A 19,648-nucleotide genomic window follows, 5' to 3' on the forward strand; every position below is an offset into this window, starting at 1 on the left:
AAAAGCAAGTCTTGGGAGTCACAAAGCACAAGGGTCAACTGCAACAGAATAGGTGGGGAGCAAGAACAAAAACCAAAACCAAGAATGGCCAACAGAATATAGTAAGAGCAACTACAACAAAAAAATGAGACTAAATATGAGAATAAGTAAACCTAGAACTGTGTTCTGAGGTGGCAAAATGAAAGAGAAAAAAATTTTTATGAGTCCTATTCATGAACGTCCACTGGGGGGGAGGACACTATTTGGAGTGCTGAGACAATTTAGATTCCTTTTTACCTAGTCCCGTGCCCATGTTTCTAGGTCTGCTGAGTGGAAAGATGTAGCATCTGCAGAGATAGTATGAAGATGGAAGGAGAGTGTCAGGAATGGCCTTCTAGGTCATACCTCTTCTATGCATGAGATTAGCTATAATGGGCATTTGGGGAGTCTGGTACCTCCTGCAACTGAAACATAGAATGGTGGTTGACTCTGGTTTCAGAAGGATGCAGGGAATGGGAGTTAGAAGACCCAATTTGAAAGTTGCTTTCTTTTTTGGGGTGCCTGCATGGTTCATTTGGTTAAGTGTCCGACTTTTGATTTGGGCTCAGATAATGATCTCATGGTTCGTGAGTTCGAGCCATTCATTGGGTTCTGCACTGGCAGCTTGGATCCTGCTTGAGCTTCTCTGTTACCTTTTCTCTCTGCCCCTCCCCCACTTGCACCCCCAGGCCTGCAGGTACATGCTCTCACTCTCTCTCAAAATAAAATAAACAACAATAAGGAAAGTTGCTTTCTTCTTCTTTTTTCAGTGTTTATTTTTGAGAAAGAGAGACAGAGTATGAGTGGGGGAGGGGAAGAGAGAGGGGAAGACACAGAATCTGAAGCAGGCTCCAGGCTCTGAGCTGTCAGCACAGAGCCTGTCGCAGGGCTTGAACTCAGGAACCTAACCGTGGGAACATGATCAAAGTCACGTGCCTAACCGACTGAGCCACCTAGGCACGCCGGTTTCATTTTTAAGAAAGGAATATAGTTTCTAATCAGTAAAATGTTTACTGAATGGAATTATTAGACCAGGAAAAGCCTCAAAACAAATCCAATATTTCTTAAAACTTTTTTAAACTCCTAACATGTAACTTGGAAAAGATAGACCTTTGAGTACAGTAACTCTTAATTTTTCTCTTTATGAAATACGCACTAACTTCAAAGATAAAACAATACTTTTAAATAATTACATGAATTTCTAAAGATAATTATTATGAAAATTATTGATTTACTATTGTGTCAATTGATATAAATGAAATAGTCAGCAATACTTGTCATACATTTTTTTCTTTTTTTTTTTTTAAAGATTTTTTTTAACACTTATTTATTTTTGAGAGACTGAGAGAGACAGAGCATGAGCAGGGGAGAGTCAGAGAGAGAGGGAGATACAGAATCTGAAGCAGGCTCCAGGCTCTGAGCTGTCAGCACAGAGCCTGACGCGGGGCACGAACCCACGAGCCGTGAGATCATGACCTGAGCTGAAGTCGGACGCTCAACCAACTGAGCCACCCAGGCTCCCCCGTACATTTTTTTTCCTTAAAGGAAATTTTTCTTTCAAAGCTGTTAGAAACTCAGAGAAACTCCTAATGGCTGAGGGAATAAGTTCTCACTGTTTTCTTCCTCCTTCACCAGAGTTTTTATTATTTTAGTTGTTACTATTATTATTTAAATAGAGTGACTATTTATAGTTTTTACTTCTCTGACATCTAAACACAAAATTTTATTCCATTAATTATTATCAAAATTACGAAGCAAGCTCTGTGAAAGCAGGGACTATTATGTTCATGGTTGAAGCACCAAGGGCTAGAATAGGAACTATCACATAGTTCATATCAATAAATAATTGTATTAATGAATGGATGGATTAATGAATGAATTTCATTATCAGTACCCCCTTTTTTCTTTTGGCTTGCCAATGAATATAAAAAATGTTCTGTTGATTAGACTGTAGATGTCAACTCTGATAAGGTTCCAGGAAGTTCTGTGGTCAATATTTACTATCTTAAATGGAGTCTAGTAGAGTATTGGCCCAGGTTTGGGGACTGGGCATGGATCCTTCCAGCCAGCCTGTATGATGATACCTCTTTGCATTTTTCAGTTTCCCCCAAGAGTGGTCCTTGAGTTTTTAAGGTGCTTCTGAATACAAACATCTCTGTGCTGCTCACCTCAGTCTTCTTTAGGAAAGCCCTATCTTCAGGAGGTCTTATGGTAAAAGCTCTCTGAGTGACATATATCATTCCCCTTTGTGGTCTGAATTTTGGAAGAGGTTGAATGTCTGTGGTGGTTTGACTTTCTCACACACCACAGATGGAATATATGAAGCACTTCAAGAAGATGCACCTTTCTGTGCTAAGTTAGGGGCCCAGGCTCACCACACATGTTCCAAGTTGCCATGGCCTGGGGAAACTAACTGAATATAAAACAAGGCTAAAGGTGAGTTCTCTTTATGCCTAAGTAGGGTAGCTGTCTAGCATGCGGACCAGCTCCCTTGAGGAAGACATGAGAGGTGTGATGATCCATGGAGTATGTGTTCACCAGAAAAAATAATCTTTAATTCTTAATTTTCGGCATTGATTATAAAGATGTAATGCAAAGATGGGTCAGAATAGAGGGAAACAGGAACATTGGCTGCCCAACAACCAGGTACTTTCCAGGGACCAGGAAAGCAACTACATACAGTTAAAACTTCCTCTTCCTGAGTGATTAGAGAAGTAATTTGAGACATGCTTAATTGCTGGGAAAGGGGGTAGCCCAGAAGGATCTGACTCCAATATAACGTATTATTTGGCATCTTACAGACTCCTTTGATGCACTAAAATGTAGTCTGGAAGCACCTCCTAAATGCTCTTTTCTTCAGGAGGATAGAAAGGTGAAATGAGATAATGCTGCAGAAGGCCTTAGGACACCAAAGACCTGCAGTGAGTGGAACAGTATATGTCAACAATTTTCTCCAGAAGCCTATAACCATCACTTGTCCAAAATCAGTGCAAATGGCAACACACTAAAAAAAAAGTAAATAACTTCTTAATATCAGGTTGAAAATATTTGACTTCATGGACATCCTTAAAGGATCCTGTGGACACCGTCTCCCATCACCCTGCCCAAGGTAGTGACTATGTTTTGAGAAGCACTGTTGCAGGAAGAAGGGTATGGGGTTTTGATCAGGGAGGGGCATAGAAGATGCTTCTGGGATTGCTGGTGCACTATATTTCTTGCCTTGAGTGATAATTACACATCTGTATATTTTATAATCATTCCTCATAGTGTGCACATATCATTCATTATATATAAAAATATGTATGCATATATATATAATACACAGACATATGATAAAATAATCAAAGATACTTAGGTACAGGGCTTTCTGAAAGTGGTAAATGAGCTCACGAATGCCTTGTAATCTCTCTGCTTACAAGCGCTATTCTCAGGCCTTGGAGACGGTCATGTAACTCACACTTGCTCTTTAAGCTAACAGCCTTCCATGTTGCCCCAGTGAAGGGAAGGGTAACGGTTGCATCCCTCTCACCACTGGTGGGGGCATTACCTGGCTTGTCTTCTGAGTTCATCTTCAACACAGAAAAAACATCTCTCATTCCTGTTGTTGAGCATTCTGACTCAGCCTAGGTCTGTAGAATGCTGCCCCTGTAGGCATCCTCATGAAAAGTCTCAACCCAGTCTCACAACAGAAGCACAAAAGAGTAAATAAGGGATATGTGGCAGTGCTTTGTCAAGGGTAAATCCCCTTACTAATGCTGATTATATTTGTACAGGCATAACTTATGATCAAACATTACAATAGCCATATCAGCTTTTAGAAAATACAAGATTCTAATTTTAAGAAATTTTGGGGAAAACAAAGGTCCTTACCTAATGAATGGTTCACCTTACGCAAGTTGGCGTTAATATCCTCAATACCACTAAACATAATCAAGGACATTATAGAGGTCATCAGACATTCTCCATTAATTAAATTGATGAGGCTTCTAGAAAGACCTGTGGAAAAAAAAATATTTTGTTTCATGAAAGAAAATCATCAATATTAAAGAATAAAATCTTATTAGCAAGTAGAAGTATGTTCTTAGTTATAGATTTATATCACATTCTTTCCCCATATACTTAAACAAACTTTAGTCATATTCGAAAACTCCCTTCAAGGAAATTTAATTATATATCAACTGTAAGTTAAGTCTAGACTTCATAATTAGGAACCAAATTAATTGTGATTGAGCGTGGTTTGTTTAGCTAAGATAACAGACTAGAGCTGTCATTCCTTGTTTTAACGCCCAGATGAAAGCATGAAATACATTATTTTTTTTAATTTGGTGACTTAGCCAATATAAATACTCTTTATATATTTAGGGAAAAATAAGGAACAATGGCAGAGGGATAAAGGAAATGTGTAAGCCAAGCTTTCTAACATAGTGCCTAAGCAAAGTATTAATGCAATTGTCAAGATAATCACTATGATTAGAAATTCTCTTACTTTAGCATACATTCCTGTCAAAAGTTTTAGAAATCAAACTCTATGAAATGGAAAGCATTCTGATATTATGTACTCCCATCTTCATTTCCCTCCATTTGTGATGATACTCTAAGTTTAGAGACCTATCAATTATCATTTTTCTCTGCTATTAAACATGCCTGTAGTGGCAAAACTAACTTTAAGCATCTTTAATGACTTTCTAAATGTACATAGGAAGGAAATGTTATTTCATAACCCAACCATTCTATGATCACAACCTAACACACTAAGTATGCTGCTGCAAGAAAAGTCAAGGCAGTCTGTTCTTGTGGAAGGTCAAGTGCACTGATGGCCTAATTCTTCACCTCATTACACGTCCATGCCCTTTGCTGTAAAACTGCAGTTTCTCTCCCATAAGAGATCCAGTCTGTTCTGAGACTTGATGCAAGCAGACGCTTGAGAAGGATTTCTGCTTCCTATATCTTGTACCTCTGTCACCATCATTATAATGTTCGCTAGCTGTGCCACTGGAGGAGTGTGAGAAATATGTGGAAGAAAGGAGGATTTTCTCATTTCAGTCCATCCTAGATCACTTAGCCCCTGGACAATCCTCCATCTGACTGTAGATTCATTAGTGAGCCCAGCCCATACCATCAGAACTGCCAGACTGATGAAAAATAAATAACTGTTGTGTTAAGCTGCCATGTTTTTTCTTACTCGGTTGTTGAAATTCAGAGTTGTTCTTTACTGAGAAAAACCTAACTGGTACTGTTGTATAATTATTCCAGCTTGGAAAATAGAACTATAACAAACTGTAAATATGTGAAAATAACTGTCACAGGGGCATAAGAGTCAACAGACCTTTGAAAGCTCAAAACAACGTGAATGTACTCATGTACTCATAAGCATAGGCAGATTTTGTATGTGTATGAGAGTAAAATAAAATAAATATAAAAATTATGCTTTGTCAACTCAGGCAAAAATGTTGCCAAGAGAAAAATACTTTATTTTTAATTTTTATTTTTTTACAAACTACAAAGAGAGGAGAAGAACAATATTCCAAATGTCATGGCAAGATGGCCAAAATGTATGAGCATCACCTTGCAAGATACCCATTATTTAAATTCAACAATGATAGGCCAGGAAAATTAGTGGAATACTAACTAGATTACAAGATTATAAAGTTGAAACAGAAGTATGTAATGCTGTTAGGTAGCACAGAACTTCACCAAATCTTGTGAGTGGAAAAGGGGCGGGCATTGACAGAGTTGGGTTGGGTTGGGTTGGGTGATTGATGGTGGTGCCTCCTCTTCCTTTGTTTTTAAAATTTATTTATTTAAAAATGTTGTTTAATGTTTATTTATTCTTGAGAGAGACAGAGTGACAGAGCATGAACGGGGGAGGGGCAGAAAAAGGGAGACCCAGAATCCGAGGCAGGCTCCAGGCTCTGGCCAATGGTGAAATTGTGATCTGAGCCGAGGTCGGACACTTAATCGACTGAGCCACCCAGGCGCCAAAACTCTTAACCTCACAATCTTAATCTCTCTATTTTGGAGAATTGGCTTTCCTTTATTCATTTAGGTACACTGATGTGTCGTCTTTATTCTATTTCTACTTCTCTCAAGTAGCTTTTCCCCTGGTAATGGCCTAAAATGAAAAATGTGTGTGTTACATTGACTTGGTACTTTATTTATTTTTAAAAAATTTTAATGTTTATTTATTTTTGAGAGAGACATACAGACAGAGCACTAGTGGGGGTGAGGCAGAGAGAGGGAGATACAGAGTCTGAAACAGGCCCCAGTTTCTGAGCTGTCAGAACAGAGCCTGATGTGGGGCTGGAACTTGGGAACGGTGAAATCATGACTGAGGCCACAGTCAGAGGCTTAACCAACTGAGCCACCCAGGTACCCTGACTTGGTACTTAGTTTTAAATATAGATTTCTCCTAAAATAGTACACTCTGAAACTACTGTAAGATAAGTGATTTTACTATTTTTGACTTTTTACATTTTTTGGTCTTAATGGTGACAATGACTCTAAAGAATTTTTTTTTTTTTTTTTACAAATGGCGTTATCCTAATTACAGTATTTTCAAATGAAAAGTGGTATTGGACAATAGAAATGTCATCACAATGTATATGCAAATTGTTCACCATCAGAACTTTTGGCTTGAGGTAGAAGCACGTATAAAGTCAAGGATTCCAAATAATCCTGTTTTATTCCACAACAGGATGAAAGACTTTAAAGTATATATACTTAAAAAAATATATATATATATATATATATAAAATATTTATATATTTAGGTAACCCCACCACTTGCATTTCATTTTGTTCTAAGCATTACTAACTTGAATCTCTATGCTCAATTCCCAATGCCTCACTTAATATAGTGAAAAGCTACAGTGAGCAAAAAATCTTAACACTAGACACATTAAATACAGAATATGATATTTTAAACGTAGAAAAAATGGAAAACATATACGTACCAAGGTTTCTTACAGCAGCTGCAGTCAGCATGGGATCTGAACTCATGAGGATGGTTGCAAAAAATAACCATGGAGTGGTTTTCAAAAGTAATTTATTCATAGATGCCAGATACCAAAGAATTAAGATATAATTCATTAAAAAGCCAGGAATTGTAATTAAAAGTATCTGCAAATAAATTTTATGAAAAGAAAAATCATAGTGCCTTTTTATCCTATTTTACAAAGCAGATTAACAGGATTATTAGAGATACGGACTCACACTGAATCCATCAAAGGGAAATTTTAAGTTATCTTATTTAACAAATATGTTCTTCTAAGTCTGGAAATAAGAGGCAAATATTGCAATGAGATTCTTAGAACCTAAGACATGGTACTTGTAGGAAATATCATATAATTACAAGGGAACTTTTAAATTTCTTAATAAGGGCGTTGAATATAAATATGTATGTGTAAAGGTATATGACACACACCATATAAACTCACACGTATATATACACATTTCACTGTGTATAAAACTGAAACCTAGCCTACTAACAGAGAGAAAAAGAACACAAATTTAGAAAAAAGTTACAAAAAAGGAAAAGGAGAAAATAAAATAGAAAGAATGTGGAGAATTGGCAGAGGACTATAGAAAAGATGGGAAGAAAAATTCTATTCTTCTAGAACTAACCTGGCCTCTGCCTTCCCACGATTGCCTTGTGCTTTCTTTTATCCTTTCAGTGGCATCTATGTAGTACGATTTCATTGCCAGATGGACTTGGAAAAATGTGATTGTGCCTGAAGCTCCTTGTAAGAATTCAAAACCACACTCCCATGGTCATTGTAGCGTTCCTTACAATAATGTGAATTTACACTATTTACAATACTCATTTACCATAATAAGACATGGAAGCAACCTAAGTGTCTATAGAGAAGTGAGTGGATAAAGAAAATGTATTGTATATGCAATGGAATATTACTCAACCTTAAAAAAGAAGGGATTCTTGCCATTTGGGACAGCATGGATGAAACTTGAAGGCATTATGCTACATGAGATTAAGTCATATAGAAAAAAACAAATGTTGTATGACCTAACTTATATGTGGAATCTTAAAACAAAACAAAACAAAACAAAACAAAACAAAACCTTGAGCTCACTGATTAAAAGAACAGATTGGCAATTGCCAGAGTAGGGGCTCTGGAGGTTGGGAAAACGGATGAAAAGGGTCAAAAGGTACAATCTTCCAGTTATAAAATAAATAAGTCATGGGATTTGATGTATAGCATGGTGACTATAGAGTACTATATATTTAGAAGTTGCTAAGAGAGTAGGTCTTAAAAGTTACGATAAAAAATATGTAATACTGTGGTGATGGATGTTAACTAGTTTTATTTTGGTGATCATTTCAAAATACAAGTATCAAATCATTACGTTGTATATCTGAAACTAATATAATGTTGTATATCAATTATATCTCAATTAAAAAATAAAGAATAATTATAAAAATTTTGTAGTGATGTGGAAAAGTGCTTGAACTACCAATATTAAATAAAAACAGCAATATCTATGTATATGTCTAGAAATGTAATTTATTACAATAGTTTTGCTTCTAATGTAGTTTAGGTAATGCCCTTATATTTATGAAGTTGTTACTTTGAAAGAAATGTATACCCTGCTTAAGATTTGGAGTATTTTTTCTTCAAGATCTTTCCCTGATGGGATTCAAATATCACATGATTAGGAAAACATAACAATTTGTGAAATAGAGTTAGAGGTGTTTTTATGAGTATTCTGATTTTGTTCATGTGGGTAAGGGAAGTTTTAGAAAGTGGATATTTAAGAAACTACTTTTATAAAAAATAATTTAAAAACTGGACCAAACATTTTCATAATAGCTCTCTAATAGCATCTCAGGGTTAAAATTGTAAGAGGCATTAGCTCTGCAAATCAGGTTTTCAGAATTAGTTTTTTTCCTCTGTAAGTTTTTTTTTTAACCTGAGCATTTAATATGCTGGTCAATCACTAAGATATAAAGCTAAATTTATTTCTCTCACACTTCGTACATTTTCCTTGTCTTTTTTGTTATAATTTATAGTTTGGAGCAACTTTTAAAAAATTTTTTTAATATTTATTTATTTTTGAGAGAGAGAGAGAGACAGAGTGCAAGTCGGGAGGGGCCAGAGAAAGAGGGAGACACAGAATCAGAAGCAAGCTCCAGGTTCTGAGCTTTCAGCACAGAGCCCAATATGGAGCTTGAAATCAGGAACAGTGAGATCATGACTTAAGCCAAAGTCAGATGCTCAGCCGACTGAGCCACTCAGGTGCCCCTTTGGAGCAAAATTTTAAAAATTCTGAGCACAGATAACATATAATAGTTCATGAGTGAATGATATTACTGAAAAGGACTACTTCTTACCTGCCAAAATAACTTTTGGAGCATGTAAACATCCATGTCAAATGCAACATTAAAGATAATTATTGGTGTAAATGTAGAAAAAAATAATTTTGGACTCATCCATTGTATGGCCTCTGCATATCTTTGTACCTAATAATATAAAAATACATCATTTTCTCACTTATCTATCATTCTATTAACATAGAATACATGCCAGACACTCTTATCTCTAGCAAAAGAGAAAAAAATACATCACAATTTAATAGGTGTTAAAGTCTTAACTCTATGGCATTTTTGTAATTTTCCATCTGCTTATTATCAGTAACAGAGGAAAGTTAATGCACATATCCATGCCCATTTTATTTTTTTAAAAGGCAGATGTAGGAAGTACATTGATATGGGTACAAGAGAACGTGTAGGAGATTCTCAGGCACACAAAAGGAAGACAGGTTTCAGGTAGATGAGTTATCATGCACAATGTCTACAAATGAGTAAACAATCCTATCAAACTTCAGAAACTACAAATAATTAACCATGGCTTATATGGAAAATGTGCGTGGAAGAACAGTAGGAATGAAAACTCAGAAGTTAGTACTGTTAGTGACGTAGCTAATTAATCATGTTTGTCATAAAATATTTAGTTGGTATTGGTAAATCCTCTTATGGGCATCCACTCAACATTTGTTCGTTAAGGAAACACTGATTACTTGCTGTGTGAGGTGATACCTTTGACTTTGGGAAATGATTCTCCCTGGGTCGGTTGTGTTTCCCCATATCTTATGAATGGAGTCATCGATTGCTTTTCTTCCAGACTATGTTTCAAAAATATTTGTATGGCTAACAGCTTTGGAAGGGAACACCAAGCTTCTCCTTCTAGAGCAAATAATTGGCTTACTATCCTGTACAGTGCAATAAAGACAGCGTCTCCCTCTAGGGCAAGAGGTCGGAGGAGCTTACCGCCCATCACAAAATATTCACGTTCTCTAAAGTAAGGTTTCTTCTCCTGTAATGCAATCCATTGTGTATGTAGGTTTCACTGGGCCCTCTCTGCTTCTCCCTGTGGATACTGAGGCTCATAGAACAGGCACAAGAAATGCTGAGATTCTCGCTTCTGCTATCACTGTCAGTACCAAAGTCCTTTGTTTCAGGCCCAGAAGTGCTGTATTTTTTGCCAGGACCATGAAACTGTGACCGGTTATCTTATTACTCGCAAGTAGAGTAAAATCTTAGACCCTTCACAGTTTGACTTATGGTCTCTTCTTCTAAAAGGTTATTGACAAATAAAAATGTTAAGTTTATTGAAGTACTTAATATTGCATATAAGTCAAAATCGTATGGTTACAAAACGTGTTCATAACAAATGAAGTTAGAATCTGCTTCTGGTTCTTATATGAATGTGTGTTTTCCATAATGTTTGCTAATATCACTAGTTACACTTGCTTGTTCTTGTTCATGTTCTGATTGACTAAATTAGATGTTGGCAAACTATGGCCCTGGGCCAAATCTGACTCAATGCCTGTTTTTGTAAAGTCTTATTGGAACACACAGCCAAGCCATGTCATATATATTATCTATGGTTGTTTTTAAACTATAATGGCAGAGTTGAGTAACTGTGACAGAGCTCATACAGCCTGTATAATCTAAAATATTTACTATATGCTCTTTTATAGAAAAAGTTTGCTGCCGACCCTGAGGATAGAGAACTATTTAATGTGTCAATAATGCATTCTACATCCCTTCTAGTAAAGATATTCTCTCTTCTACCCAACTCCAGCTGTTCTCAACTTTTTATAACACTGCAGCTGCCATGACTAGACCTGTAGTTTGCCTTCCTCCTTACTTCCAAATCCAGGTAAGTGTCCAACACCTGTTTCTTGAAATCTTGTAAGCTATACACACTTAAAGACTGGCCTCTGTTGTAATGGGAACCCTGTAAAATATTTCTAACTGAGGCAGTAGATTGGTTTGATGTCAGAATCATCTTGCTACTAGAGTCCTATACCAGCAGCTCAATCTCTCTGGGCTGCTACTGCTGCTGCTTCTCCTTTCTTTTTCTTCTTCTTCTTCTTTTAATTTTTTAATGGTTTTATTTCTTTTTGAGAGAGAGAGAGAGAGAGAGAGAATGAGTTGGGGAGAACCAGAGAGAGAGGGAGACACAGAATCCAAAGCAGGCTCCAGGCTCTGAACTGTCAGCACAGAGTTCAGCATGGGGCTCAAACCCATGGGTCGGAAGATCATGACTTGAGCCAAAGTCTGACACTTAACTGACTGATCCATCCAGGTGCTCCCTCTCTGGGCTTCTATCTTATGTACCAGTTCTTGTCTAAACTTTGAATTCTGCTTAAACTCTCATTAGCTGCTCACACTCTCAGTAGCTGTATGTGCACTCATTCTCTGAGTTGCCCACCTCCTTCCAGACAGAGGCTCTGTTTTGACAATGTTTAGCTGGATCTCAGCTCTTCTATTCTTGGTTCCCTTTTTCACATATCTGATCTGATGGTATCCATATCACAAGCATCTATCAACTGGCAGAACAGTGAATTGATAAGTATTTTTTACATATTTCCTTAAGCCATCTTTGAATTTGTATGAATCTGAGGTATAGCACAAAATACTAATATTTAATATACACACCTTGTCAGATGTAAAACTTAATATTTCAAAACTGCATCCAATTAAAAATAATATCACAGGAAGAGGAATTGGAAAGTCTTTTAAGTGTAGGTTCAAAAATGCTGCAAAAAATACATTTTTACTGAAAGACATTGAAATATCACACTTATAGAACTTTAATTTGATATACTTTCTTAATGCTGAGGACAGTGAAATGCTGTTCCAGTTTTTACTTATTTAATTCCAGTAATTAATACCCTCCCTCATACTTAAGCACACTGAATCAGTGTAATTGTTAATATGCTAGATTCTGTATTTACCTCTTCAATGAAGTATCTCATTTCCTTAGACTCTTTAGTAAATATTGCTAGCAATCACTGGCTCTTGGGTCATTACTAAATGCTTATAGCAATTTTTTGTACATGCTATAAATCAGATATTAGTTTCTTCAGCAATCTTGCAGCAAGAGGTTAATAAATAACTAAACTTTAATGAAATCTCCTGTATGAGTTTCAAAATAACAGTGAGGAACTAGGTATGATAATTTGCCCAATAAAAAAAAACAGCTTCCTATTACTGGCTATCTATTACACATTAGGAAGCCTATAATGAATTGTTATCAAATTGCAATAAGCAATATCATCACATTTCCTTCAGTGTAATATTTTCTTTTTTCCACTTCTTTGTAATATAATTTCTTATCAAGTCAAAGAATGCAAAAAAAAAAAAGAAATCTTTTGATTTCTATAGTATTCTTTTCTTCTCATAAGGGCTAGACATAATTTATCATTTGAACAAAACCTATGGGACACCCTACCAAATAATTAAAAAGTAACTGACACACTCAGAAGACCCAAAAATTATTTTCCAAGTGAATAAAGTAGTACATAACTAGCTTTAGTATGTGAATGGAAGTATAATTTATAATAAAGCAGATAGTAAGAAAACTCTACAAACTCTTGGTTTTTTGATCATCTGCTTCAATTCTTTCCTTCATTTAAATCTAACCATGACCATGGGGCGCCTGGGTGGCTTAGTTGGCTAAGCGTCGGACTTTCACTTAGGTCATGATCTCGCGGTTGGTGGGTTCGAGCCCCGCGTCGGGCTCTGTGCTGACTGCCAGCTCAGAGCCTGGAGCCTGCTTCGGATTCTGTGTCTCCCTCTCTCTCTGACCCTCCCCTGCTCACGCTGTCTCTCTTTCTCTCTCCTAATAAATAAAATAATAAATAATATTTTTAAAAAAATCTAACCATGACCTACCAACTAAAAAGATGTGAATACTTTGAATCCAAAGAGGATGAAGACTATGAATCAGACCCTACATGTCTCTTCTCAGAGGCAGATTATCATTGAATTCATTTGGTTGATTACCTTGGGTTAAAAGTATAAATTTAGGAACAAAATTCTAATATTCCATTACTGTCCTCAATTCTATATGGTGACATTTACAAGATATATCCATAGAACAAACTCAAACAGATAGAGTTACACCTACCTCCAACTGTGCAGATCAAAGACAGTATTAGAATGATTTCTGGGAGGTCATCAGATGTAGTCATAAATGTAGTTCTGAGAAAATGCACCCATGTGTCAGAAACTACTTTGTTAAGAAAACTGGTATTAGACACGCTGGGATTCAAATCCATTTTGTTGTTTCTCACAGACCGTCTAATTTCAACTCTTATGACTTGGTAAAACTCTCAAAGGATCATAGGATTGTAAAATGTGCCTTAGTGGTGTCCTTCTTGCTTTTCCTTAAAGAAAAAAAGAAGGAAGGAAAAAGAAGCTCAGACTTCTCAATTACTTCCAGCGATATCTTAGGGTCCACCAAATTTAGGAAAGCTTCCCCTTTCTATGGTGCTTTCATCTTAAAGAAGATAGATAAGGTACAACCCCAAGTGATAGAGACTAACCAGTGGCATCTTGTGTTTTCTCACAATGCAAAGCACTATTCAGCTATTATTCACCCTGAATCTACCCAACGGGCTGAAAGGGGTTTTCATCTAATCAATCACTGGGACCATCAACTGGTGCAGGTTACTTAGTTCTGGGGATGGACAACTGAGGGGTTTACCTCAGCTTCTCTGAGCCTCTGAAAGCATGTCCTGGCAGCTCTTCCAAAGTGGGAAGTGGGATGGGGTCAGAATATTCTGGTCTCTGGAGGAGTTAAGATGGCAGAGAAGTAGGGAGACCTTGGGCTTTCCTTGACCCTGTATTGAGCTCAGATCACTTGGAAACCCCAGGAAATAGATCTGAATAGTGGCAGAAAGATCTCTACCATTGGAGGGAGACCGTTTGGTAGGTGCGAGATGCATGAAAGTGAATTGGGGGAGAGAAACGATGGTGCTGTGGAGGGGATGAAACCTTTTCTATGGAAAGACAAAAGGGAGAGTAAGAGAGGGGTTGAGAAAGTGCTGCATTGAGTTCATACAAAATGAAAACCTCTCTGGACAATGCAGAGAGGGAGCGAGAAGTACTGAGTGTCCCAGTTTTTGTTTTTGTTTTTGTTTGTTTGTTTGTTTTTGTTTTTTGCAAACAATGTTTGGAGCTCAGACTCTGAGGTTTTGGAATTGTGCAACTTTGTCCAGAGTGGATCTGTGGCTCTCACTCCTGGGAAGGAGTGAGCTGACCCCAGAGGGCATAGTGTGGTGCGGTGATCTCTGGGGTGCACTGGGAGAGAACATTTTCCTTCTTAGAGTACTTTTGGAAGAAGATTTATTGCCTCCTAAGAACAAAAGAACCTGCAGGTGCCAGCCAAAGTCCTTTCATCAGCAGAGGACAGAGGTGCACCCAGAGGGAATATAGCCTTTGCTGCTTTTAGCAATGCTACATGATAGACGCTGTACACTGCAGGTGTAGAACTGTTTCTCAGGGACAGAGGACTTCACATAGTGTAGAGAGGCTCTACTCTGGAGGAGGGGAGTAGATCCACATGGTACTACGTCCTTTAAGACCTTGGGTTTTTGCAGCAATTTCTTACTTGACACATCCTCAAAGGCAAGGGAATCAAGAGCAAAAATGAACTATGGGGACCTCATCAAGATAAAAAGCTGCACGGCAAAGGAAACAATCACTAAAATGAATAGGCAACTGACGAGATGGGAAAAGATAGTTGCAAATGACATATCAGATAAAGGGTTAGTATCCAAAATCTATAAAGAACTCACCAAACACCACACCCAGAAAACAAATAATCCAGTGAAGAAATGGGCAGAAGACATGAACAGACACTTCTCCAAAGAAGACATTCAGATGGCCAACAGACATGAAATGATGCTCAGCATCCCTCCTCCTCAAGGAAATACAAATCAAAACCACACTGAGATACCACCTCATGCTGGTCAGAGTGGCTAAAATGAATAAAGCAGGAGACTATAGATGCTGGTGAGGATGTGGAGAAACAGGCACCCTCCTACACTGTTAGTGGGAATGTAAACTGATGCAGCCTCTCTGGAAAACAGTGCGGAGGTTCCTCAAAATATTGACAATAGAACTCCCCAGCAATAGCACTGCTACGAATTTACCCAAGGGATACAGGAGTGCTGATGCCTAGGGGCACATGTACCCCAATGTTCATAGCAGCACTCTCAACAATATCTAAAACTTGGAAAGAGCCTAAGTGTCCATCAACTGACGAATGGATCAAGAAGATGTGGTTCATCTATACAATGGAATACTACATGGCAATGAGAAAGAATGAAATCTGGCCACGTGTAGCAACATGGATGGAACTTGAGGGTGTTATGCTGAGCGAAATAAGTCAGGCAGAGAAAGACGGATAACATATGTTTGCACATATAGGTGGATTAGGAGAAACTTAATGGAGGACCATGGGAGAGAAGAAGGGGAAAAATAGCTGGGGAGAGGGAAGGAGGCAAACCATGAGAGATTCTTGAATGCTGAGAACAAACTAAGGCTGATGGAGGTGGGGGAGAGGGGAAGGGGGTGATGGGCATGAAGGAGGGAACTTGTTGGGATGAGCACTGGGTGTTACATGGAAACCAACTTGACAATAAACTATTTAAGAAAAAATAAAAAGACCTTGGGTTTTGAATCCCAGACACATGCCAAAGAAAAAACTCAGGAGAGCTGTGACACAAGGTGAGCTGATTGTCCTCACTATTCTATGAGGGCTGCCTGAACAGTGAGTATGTCAGATCCTCAGTCTGGAGCTGAGAGATTGGGGTGACACAATCCCCCACACCCCCAACACAGTGGGACTTCACAGAGCAACACAGCAGTGTGCAGTGGAGGCAGGACCTGTACACACCAAACCCTGCCCTTATGTCCTGGAAACTAATGCTTATTTTTGGGGGCTAGACTAACTCTGAGCCAAAGCAGGGGACCTCTCCTCCAGACCAGCACAGCCAACATGCACCAAGTGCACTAGAAATTCAGGGCATCAAAATAACACCCAGAGCTCTTTTTTCTTTGTTTCTTTATTCTTCTTTCTTTCTTTCTTTCTTTTTTTTTTTTTTTGGAACCAGGCCCATAGTTTCTTGTTTGCCTGTTTATTTGTTTTCTTTTTCTCTTTTTTTAGATCAAGCTTTTTTGTTCTTTTTCCTTCTTTTTTTCTCTTCTTCTTCTTCTTCTTCTTCTTCTTCCTTTCTTTCTTTCTTTTTCTTTGGAATGGGCTTCTAGTCTTTTTATTCTCTGTTTGGTTTTTTATTCTCTTTTCTCTTTACTCTTTTTTTTTGGATCAGGCTTTCCCCTGCCCCCAATTTTTTCCAGGGTTACTTGAACAAACAAAGCAAACCTAATTAAAGCTCCAAACACCCCACCATTTCAAGCAAGGAGGAGCTCTTCAGGGGACTGACAGAGGGAAAGAAGAGCCAAAACACAATAGCAGAGTGCACACAGCATACACTAGAAACACCTCCTGAAGTGCCAGACCCTGGACAGTGTATGAGCCCTTTTAAATATAGCAGTGCTCTCAGTTGCAGAATACAATGAGCTTTTAAAATGTGGAAAAGACAGAAACCTAACCAAAATGACAAGACAGAAGAATTCTCCCCAAAAGAAAGGTCAAGAAGTGGGGCAATCACTGGAGAAGACAAACTTGACCAAAAAAGGAAAAGTATTTTCTGCAACATAGCTAAATATTACATGCTTGCAGAATCTAATACAGTTAAGAAGTCTATTTTCCAAACTAAAAGTAGGGATACATGTTCCCATAAGCATTTTTCTCATTTTTAAAATTGTTTACTTGAAAACTTTAATAAACGCTTACACATTTAACCCTAATCAATTCCTTTCAGGAAAGAATAACATTACTCCAAGTCTTAATTATCCTTGAAATTCAGGGATCAAGGTTAACAGAATTTCACTGTCTGGCTGTAGATATGTGGCAAATACTCAGTTTGGCTTTTTCAACCTATTCTCCAAATTTTCCTAACAAACCTCTCACGGAAGACATGACCTAATTTTACGTTAACATGTAAACGCTGATATTACTGTAGTTTAATATTTTAAAAGATACAGGTAAAGAAGTAGCAGTGAGACTAAACAGATTTTCAAAGTAATTGAAACTCTTCTTAAGCTTAAATCGACTTTTGACAACTTTGGAGAAGTTTATGAATCTGTGTCTCATTAAGGAAGAAATATTGATTTGTCTTGAAAATACCGAATGGATCTCCTAAATTAATTTTTCAATGAATTCGATAATGCCTCAATTTCCTTTGTGTGTGGAGTTAATTAGTGACTGCTTTCTCAAAAATGATCTGTAGCCTTGTCCTCAACAGCCAGCCTTAAGAAATTCTCTTCGTCATGGAAAAGTGTAAGTCAGACATCTTCCCTGTCCCTGAAAACGGGAAGTCTTTCTTTCCTCTAATCATCCTTTTCAGGAATCAGCTGCCAAATGCATTCTGAAGAGGCCACTGTGGCACCCAGTTATCTTCACACCTACCAAGCAAGCTCTGGCCTAATGGTTCATGACAGATGCATAACTGGGGTTGGATGGTCTCTTCAGTAAACTCTCCTGCCACACCACACAGCAGCCCTCTTACTCACGGACTCTGAGGCTGCTGTCCAGTCGCCCTCCTAATGCCTCTTCACTCCCAAGGAGTCCTTTCCTCTCAGCTCAACTCCATGCACCTGAGGAGACTGACCACAGCATCGGTGTGCTTTCCTCTCAGTGCCCCAGAAAGGCAAAGAGAATAAATACAAGCCAAGTAAATAGTGTGGAGGGATGATACAAGAAGAGTAATGGAGGAGGGCCGGGGGCCAAGGGGCAGAAATTCCAACTGAGAGGCTCCTTTGCCTTAATTTCTCTGCCACAGGAAAGGTGGAAACTCAAGGAGGGAATGGCTGGCTGAATGGGTAGCTGGAACACCTTGGGAGCATTTGCTCCTCCCTTAAGGGAAGGCTGAGGGGGGAAACCCCTGAGGGAAAGGGCAACTTTCTGAAGGGGAAATTAGGGGAGGGCTCACTGGGCAGAGCCTCAGGAAGAGTATCCTGGAATAGTAAATGAAAAGTGGAGAGTATCTATACTCCTTTCACTTACCAACAGCCACCGTCAACTGCAACCTCGCTGGCAGTTAACTTGTCCCAAGCCCCGCCCCTGATCTGCACCCATTGGCTTCAGGGTCATAGCTCCTGACTTGATTGGCTGATGAAGTACACTGGCTGATGCTACTCAGCGCCACTGCCCTTGCACTACCAAGGCAACCTTTGAAGTCTTAAGGCTGTGCTTATTTAAAAATAATAATAAATAGATAAATAAAGGTGAAAAGGAACCCCAAAGATTTTATTGCTATATTAATTTAATGTTTTGGCACAATGGATTTCTGGCAAAGAGCCTATGGACACTGCTTTCCTAGAATTCTGGAAGGAGTGGGTTTCTCGGATAAGACAGGGTGGTAGACGTCTTGAAATATGAGGAGGCAGGTTGCTGGATGAGAAAAAAAAGAGAGAGAGGAGAGAATGGCTATTTGGGGGATGTAGGAAAATGGACAGGCAAAATGGACTTTTATTTCTGGATCATTTATGCGGTGAAATTTTTAGGAATACTAATATACTCATGTCTTTTTTTCTACACACAATGTGTAAAGAATATTTTAATTGAAATTAGTCATATTACCATAAAGTCAATTTTTATATTTCCACTCACATCATAAAATATTTTAGGAGAAATTTTGTAATGATTTTGAAATCTAGATCCTTACTTGGCATATGAGATACCTCTTCATAATTTTACTCACACAAAGGCTTTGTGAACCTATTATGAGGCCTACGAAAAGGTTTGTGCAGAGAAGAGAGGTCAAAGAGCAGGGAAGTGAAGGATGAATCTACCAAAGGCAGAAGTAAATGCTGAAGGGTGAGCCAATGGTGGGGCACCTGGGTGGCTCAGTCGGTTAGGTTTCTGACTTGTGGTTTCAGCTCAGGTCATGGTCTCATGGCTAGTGGGTTGCAGCCCTGCATTGGTCTCTGCACTGACAGAACAGAGCCTGCTTCAGATTCTGTCTCCCTCTCTCTTAGTCCCTCCCTTGCTTGTGTCCCCCCTCAAAATAAATCAACTTAAAAAAAAAGAATGAACATATAGAGTTGGGAAAACTGGACAGAGACATGCAGAAGAACAAACCTGGACCACTTTCTCACACCATACACAAGAATAAACTCAAAATGGATGAAAGATCTAAATAAACGTAAGACAGGAAACCGTCAAAGTCCTAGAGGAGAAAACAAATTGCAA

General features: G+C 38.2%; 1 protein-coding gene across 1 annotated transcript in view; it reads right to left on the reverse strand.

The window, feature by feature from the left end:
* Nucleotides 1-18,030, reverse strand: part of SLC9C1 (solute carrier family 9 member C1) — an 87,058-nt gene extending 69,028 nt beyond the window's left edge. Inside the window, exons 1-6 of the mRNA XM_039250338.1 lie at nt 17,968-18,030; nt 13,454-13,712; nt 11,980-12,080; nt 9,367-9,495; nt 6,971-7,136; nt 3,889-4,014 (exon numbers count right to left, since the gene is read on the reverse strand). Of these exons, the coding sequence (XP_039106269.1) occupies nt 3,889-4,014; nt 6,971-7,136; nt 9,367-9,495; nt 11,980-12,080; nt 13,454-13,604 (673 nt within the window). The 5' untranslated portion in view covers nt 13,605-13,712; nt 17,968-18,030. The remainder of the gene's footprint in view (nt 1-3,888; nt 4,015-6,970; nt 7,137-9,366; nt 9,496-11,979; nt 12,081-13,453; nt 13,713-17,967) is intronic.
* Nucleotides 18,031-19,648: the final 1,618 nt, after the last annotated feature.

This window comes from Hyaena hyaena, unplaced genomic scaffold (genome assembly GCF_003009895.1).
Source record: "Hyaena hyaena isolate Hyena2069 unplaced genomic scaffold, ASM300989v1 scaffold_366, whole genome shotgun sequence".
In the NCBI taxonomy this organism is placed as follows: Eukaryota; Metazoa; Chordata; class Mammalia; order Carnivora; family Hyaenidae; genus Hyaena; species Hyaena hyaena.